Raw genomic sequence first — 7,000 nt, forward strand, 5'->3', positions numbered from 1 at the left:
AATTCTCCTGCCTCAGCCTCCTGAGTAGCTGGGATTACAGGTGCCCGCCACCACGCTTGCCTATTTGTTGTGTTTTTAGTAGAGATGGGGTTTCACCATGTTGGCGAGGCTGGTGTCAAACCTTCGACCTCAGGTGATCTGCCTGTCTTGGCCTCCCAAAGTGCTGGGATTACAGGCACGAGACACTGCACCCGGGATCTTTTTTTATTTTTTGAGACAGTTGCACTCTGTCACCCAGGCTGGAGTGCAGTGGCATGATCTCAGCTCACTGCAACCTTCGCCTCCCGGGTTCAAGCGATTCTCGTACCTCAGACTTCTGAGTAGCTGCGATTACAGGCACTCACCACCAACCCTGGCTAATTTTTCTATCTTTTGTAGAGACGAGGTTTCGTCATGTTGGCCAGGCTGATCTTGAACTCCTGGGCTCAAGCGATCCTCCCACCTCGGCCTCCCAAAGTGCTGGAATTATAGGGGTGAGCCACCATGCCTGGCCAAGACCCCCTTCTCTTGAACATTATTGTATACTCTCTCGTGCTGGACTTGTAGAGAAAGAGGAAAACTCTGAGTCACTATATGAAACAATAATATTGCTTCCCAGATCTTCCTCTCCGAAAGAAACTCCTTCTTCTTTCTTCTCTGTTTCCTCTGTAGACAGACAGACAGATGGCTCTGTAGACAGATAATCCAGATTTCCTCCGTAGACAGTCAATCCAAAGGCAAAAATTGTCCCTTTCCCATCAGACTGGGAGCTTCCTCCCCTCCTGAGACCAGGCTCTCGAAGAGGCAGGGCGTGCAAGGATGGAGTGAATATCTGTTGAATGATGAGGGGCCTGAACTGAGGGATATGGCAGGGGAGATGCTAGAAGTTGAGGTGTGGAGGGAGCTGGGAGAGCTGATGAGATTTATGATCCTGGCTGCTGAATCCTTTCCAGGATCAGGTCTGTCTAGGGCAGGATGGCCCAGGATCTCAGCGAGAAGGATCTGTTGAAGATGGAGGTGGAGCAGCTAAAGAAGGAAGTGAAAAACACAAGAATTCCGGTGAGCCTCCTCGCCCCATCCCTGCTCTTCCCTTCCTGTTCCTGATGAGCCCCAGGAAGGAGGAAGTGACCAGAAAGGGTGGTGGGACTGTTCCAGGGCCGCAGAAGCAGCAGGAGGTACCTCTGGGATGGGATAGGATGCAGAGACAGGCTGGGGTTGACTCTGTGAAGGTGCCAGCCTCCCTCAGCACAAGAGAGAGCCTCAGGGCCTTGGAGAGCTCAGTGTGTCCAGCCCTGCATCTGGGCTGGCTCTGACCAAGCAGTCCATGAAGGTCAGGGTCAGTGTTGTGGGTCAGATCGAGGAACTCACACCCCCAAACACCTGTCTGTCCCCTGTGTCTTTCTCCTCTTTGGCCTCTGTCTCTGCCCTGCCCAGAAGCCTGTTTTTCCAGCACTGACCAAATCATGGATCCAGAGAAAGTAGCAAGGACCTAAAACATTTTTTGTGTTCTCACAGATTTCCAAAGCGGGAAAGGAAATCAAGGAGTATGTGGAGGCCCAAGCAGGAAACGACCCTTTTCTCAAAGGGATCCCTGAGGACAAGAATCCCTTCAAAGAGAAAGGCGGCTGTCTGATAAGCTGATGGCACGGAGCCCCGCCCTGAGTGTCTGTCCCTCTTCAGCCAAGCCCAAGTCTCCTAGACCCCCAGTGAGCCAATGAAGTGTCACCTTCTCTTCATCACAGAATGAGTAAAGATCCCTGAACAAATGCATTGTGAACCCATTCCCCACTCCCACTTTCCACTCTTTTCTCCCATTATTTCCTCCATCTGCTGGGTCTCTGCTGACTTTGCTGGAACACTCTGAGGACAGTGTGGCTGGCCAAGCAGTTGGCCCCAGGGGTGGTGGGGTGTGAGGAGCCTACGATACCACGAGACCCCAGAGGGCAGTCCTTAGGAAGCATTTACACCACCTTAGAACCCCTCCGTCTTTTCCCTCCACTCTCTTCCTAGGAAAAAAGCATTTCCACGCCAGATTAGTTTGGGTTGGGGGCGGTCCTGTCCCCCCATATCATGTCCTACCCTGTGATCCTGTTCCTAGTCATTTAGATCACCCCAGATGGCCTGATGACAACAGGAGTTTGTGAAGTTATGATTTCATGATTTATTTAATATTGTCGAGTAGTCTATTAGTGCTGGGCACTATGGATGGAAGAGTGAGCAAGACGAACATGGCTCCTATTTTCATGGAATTTGGTGGAGAAGACATGAAACAATTTACAATTAAGTCCATAAATGCTACAATGGGGAGAGTCAAGGGCCGTGTAGGAACACACAGCAGAAAGACATTCAGGGCAATGAGCCATGTCAATGTAAATGCCGTCGAGGGGCGCAGAATGGGGGCTGGAAAAGCATGAGGCTAGAGAAGGAGATTGGGGTCAAGTCTTGAAGGACCTTTCGGTGAACTCAGGAACTTTGTTCTTCATCCTAAGGGCAATAGGAAGCCTAGGAAGGTATTTAAGCAGATTCTGGTTAGCAGAAGGGAGGCTGGATCCTGCTAAGGACTGGGAATGTAGTGATGGATGAGACCAATTCCTGGGCCTTGCCAGCATGGAAAGGACTGAAGGAGCTGCAGACAAACCAGCACTCATGATACAATGAGCTCAGTGCAACATCAGAGAGGTCTGCGAGGGATATGATGGAATCCCATTGGAGGGCTACCTAATCTTGCTGAAGAGGTGCGTTGAGTCCTTGGAAGAAAGACAGGAAAGGCCTTTAGAAGGAGGTGATATCTCGAGCTGAGTTCTAAAGGGTTAAGTTGTCAATGGGTGGATGGATGGCACTTCTGGTGGGCCAGTATAAACAGAGGCATGATATGAGAAAGGACCATGGTTTGAATGGGAGCACCAATCAGGTTGGAGTGGGGATGTCAAGAGGTCTAGATCCTTAGGATCTGTGCTAGAGAGGGCTTGGAGGTGACTAGTGAGGTCTGGCTTGCTGAACTAAACAAACTTATTTGCTGGGAGTGACTTGGTAATGTTAGAAGGAAATTTGCTTTTCTGGTGGGGAGGGTGACAAAGTCTTTCTCTGTCGCCCAGGTTGGAGTGCAGGGGCACAATCATGGCTCACTGCAGCCTCTGCCTCCTGGGCTCAAGCAATCCTCCCACCCCAGCCTCCCACGTAGCTGGGACTACAGGTGTGTGCCACTACGCTTGGCTAATTTTTAAATTTTTTTGTAGCGACAGGGTCTCACTATATTGCACAGGCTGATCTTGAACTCCTGGCCTCAAGCAATCCTCCTGCCTCGGTCTCCCAAAGTGCTGAGATTATAGGCGTGAGCTACAAAGCCTGGCTGGAAATTTGCTTTTGACAAGATTGAACAGGGAAAGAGTGAAGGCAGAGAGGCAATTAAGGAGGTGATTGTTCCATCAGGGGTGAGGTGAGGAAGACCTGAATTAGGGCAGTGGCCGTAAGTCTTGGGGGCAGTAGGTAAGTTGATGAGTTCTTTGGGAAATAAAGTTTTCAGATCTTGACATTTCTTTGAGTTATGAGTGAAGGAGAATGAGTTGTCAAGGATGGCATCCAAGTTTCTGGCTTGTAGGGTTTACTAGATAGAAATGAAAGCAAGTCTCTGAAAATAAACCTAATCTAATAGTCATCCTACATACTACAGCCACAGCCTCCCTTCCCCAGCTGGTCACAGCCCAAATGCCAAGGGTGAGGTCACAGCGCCTCTGTGGTCAAAATCCAGGATCTCCAATTCCCAATTCCATCCTGACTCCATCTCACCATTCTGCAAGCTGGTGTCAATTCAACCACTCTCCATATAGTCTGCTCAAGAGAAGGAAAAGATGAGGAATGAGAAAGAGAAAACATTAAAGACAGTAATTCTTCCTTCAAAAAAACAGGGAAAGGTAAATATTCCATAGGGCTCCAACAGTAAGGAAGGAAAAAAAGATGGGAGTGCCAGTCATGCGGCCATCAGCCATGTGGCTACAGCTTCCTTCTTCCACTTGCCCAGTCCTTATTCTCCTGTCTTCAGGCAGGCTCTCACTGGTTGGGGTTCTGGATCCAGAGCGGCAACTCTAATCTCTGTTCCTGAGGCTCTTGAACCCTTGGTGGGACTCTGATTAGAGTAGCAGTTTCTTCAGCCCACCGTTCCACAGGGCACAATGTGCCCCAGGTGTTCTCTGGTTCCTCCTGTACCTTTCCTGGCCACCACAGGGTGTGGTAACAATCACAGGACTCCCTGAGTCTCAGGGTCAGTCATCAGCCTGACACTCTGACCCCCTTTTCTGTCTCTTCCTAATGCCATAGGGAGCCTCAAATGGCAGGGTAGAAATCTCAGCTTATAAAGGGATTATGACATTGTGCCCTGTGGCTTCCTTCCTTCCCTCCCTCCCTCCTTCTCTCTCTTTCTCTTTCTCTTTCTTTCTTTCTTTCATTCTCTTTCTTTCTTTCTTTCTTTCTCTTTCTTTCTTTCTCTCTTTCTTTCTTTTTCTTTCCTTCCTTCCTTGCTTCCTTCCTTGCTTCCTTCCTTCCTTCCTTCTTTCTTTCTTTCTTTTTCTTTTTTTCTGAGACAGAGTTTTGCTCTTGTGCCCAGGCTGGTGTACAATGGCCTGATCTTGGCTCACTGCAACCTCCACCTCCTGGGTTCAAGTGATTCTCCTGCCTCAGTCTTCCCAAGTAGTTGGGATAACAGGCATGCACCACTATGCCCAGCTAATTTTATATTTTTAGTAGAGATGGGGTTTCTCCATGTTGGTCAGGCTGGTCTCGAACTCCCGATTTCAGGTGATCTGACTGCCTTGGCCTCCCAAAGTGCTGGGATTACAGGTGTGTGCCACTGTGCCCAGCGGGTAGCATTCCTTTCTTGCATGCCCAGACCTTCACACTGTTGATTAGGAGGACAAGAATGATCATTCTGAGAGTGGGTCATTGATGCCATCTGAGCCATCCTTTCCCTCCTCTAGCCTAGAGATCATCGAGTGTTTTAGCCATGAAGGGAAAACACTGTAAGTTGTTTCTGGTTCCATTCACAGCACAGCCAGCAACCTTTCTGACATCACTTAGTCTTTGCAAAGTAGTGTCCACCTACCTGGCACCACCCTGAGTCTTTACTAGAACAGCCTATCACTCTGTAAAGCCACTTGCTTCTAGATAACAGACACATGGTGAGATCAGCAAATCCTGTTGACGTTAGCCCCAACCTTATTTCTTTTTGTTTCTTTGGTAGTTTTATTTTGAAGAATTTTAGATTTACAGAGGAGTTGCAAAGTTAGTACTGAGAGTTCCCTTAACCCAGGTTCCCCTAATGTTAACATCTTCATAACCATGGTACTTTTAAAATTAAAAATTAGCATTTGTGTAACACTGTTAACTGAACTCCAGACTTTATTTGGATTTTCCTAGCTTTTTCACTAACGCCGTTTTTCTGTTACAGGACCCACACTGCATTTAATGCCTTACTTCTTTTGCTGGGAAGAGCTTTTTGGTTGGAGCTAGCCTGGTCTAGGACACCATAGTTGCCTAGAAGACATCCCATGAGTCCATAGATGGTGGTGTTGGCAGGGAATGCAAACCCAATTCCTGAAAAAGTGCCTATTCCAGTGAGGACAATTCTGTGTCCCTTCCATTGACCTGCCACCAGAGAACTGGATGGTTGGCTTGAGGTCTGGTACTGTATGAGGGGCTCAGGGTTTCACCATTGCCAGCTCATTGGGCAGTAGCGGAGCTACATTGGCCTTGATGAAGGGAAGTCCATGCTGTTCCACCCAGGCATAGTCTCTATTCCTGCTTCTCTGTCTGCTTTGTTTCATGAGCTCTAGACAGCCCCTTGGTCCCTGTCTATGGCTTGTGAAAAGTCTCTTTTGCAGGGAGCCTTCTGGTAAACCTGTTTGTGATGTGGATTTTCAGTTTCCAGGTTCACCCAAAGAGGTCCAGCCACAAAGCTCTCCCCAGATCTCCTTGTCTTCAATTCACTTTTACTCCAAGATCTTGATCATCTGAATCAAACCTTAATTGCTTCCCAAGAATCAGAGAGGAAGAAATTCCTTTCTCTGCTGACTTTCAGGGCCACCCTCAGAATGTCAGTTTCCAGAGAAAGGAGAATCACTATGATCCAGCCACCCGAAGTGATTAGGAACTGAACTGGGGAGGAAGGGTAAGAATGGAGAGGAGATGAACTGGAGAGGTAGTGAAGAAGTAGAATTTTCAGGACCTAGAGATTGATTGAATGTTGGAAGGATGGAGAAGAAATTATCAAGGATGACTTCTGGTTTCCTCTGTGGATGACTAGGTGAATGGTGGTGTCACCAGTTGGAAAGCCCTCCCCACTAGGTGATCCCACGTGACTCCATAGGCTTCTCCTCCTCCCTTTGCACACCTGTTGAGGATCACTGAGAGGTAGTAGCTGATACAACAAAAGTGGGCGAGATTGACCAAGAGGACTGTGTGGATTGAGAGAAGGAGGGTCAAGAATAGAGTTTGGAGGAACTCCAGAAACTCAGGCTGGGGTGGGTAAAGAGTGTGAAGAAGACCAAGCATAGAGGGTCAGACGTGTGAGGCTGTTGGCAGAAACCACATAATTGAGATTCCAATGGTCCTGAGCAGTAAAAGGATGCCAAGCCAGGAAAAGGGAGTAAGCGAAAGGGAATGCTCTTGAACGCCTTGATTTCCATGTCAAGTAACATGGAACGGAATCATTCTCAAGTTTTCAATTCTGTATCACCCTCCTTCCACACTGCACCAGAGACTCCCAGGATGGGATTCCTCGGCCTTACAAGGCGGGGAGGGGGAACAGCGGACTGGCTAATGTGGTCTCAGCTCCTGGAGCTGGCAGCAGCTAGAAATCCTTCCTAGTAGGTTAGACAGTCCGCCCCACCCACCCTTGGGCCTTCCGGATCTTACCCATGAAGCCAGCAAGGAGTGAGGTGGGGACAGGGATTACCCCACCATGACCTTAGTACCTCTGGAAAAGTAAGTCACAGCCTCTTGCCTCCCAACACCACCGCCCCCACCCCCC

General features: G+C 48.8%; 1 protein-coding gene across 4 annotated transcripts in view; it reads left to right on the forward strand.

Moving 5' to 3' along the window:
- Window positions 1-2,131, forward strand: part of GNGT2 (guanine nucleotide binding protein (G protein), gamma transducing activity polypeptide 2) — a 4,318-nt gene extending 2,187 nt beyond the window's left edge. For all 4 annotated transcript variants that reach the window (XM_011999309.1, XM_011999306.1, XM_011999310.1 and 1 more), the window contains exons 3-4: window positions 933-1,038; window positions 1,495-2,131. In XM_011999309.1, the coding sequence (XP_011854699.1) occupies window positions 955-1,038; window positions 1,495-1,620 (210 nt within the window). In that variant the 5' untranslated portion in view covers window positions 933-954 and the 3' untranslated portion in view covers window positions 1,621-2,131. The remainder of the gene's footprint in view (window positions 1-932; window positions 1,039-1,494) is intronic.
- The last annotated feature ends 4,869 nt before the right edge of the window (window positions 2,132-7,000 follow it).

Source organism: Mandrillus leucophaeus, unplaced genomic scaffold (genome assembly GCF_000951045.1).
Source record: "Mandrillus leucophaeus isolate KB7577 unplaced genomic scaffold, Mleu.le_1.0 Scaffold59, whole genome shotgun sequence".
NCBI lineage: Eukaryota > Metazoa > Chordata > Mammalia > Primates > Cercopithecidae > Mandrillus > Mandrillus leucophaeus.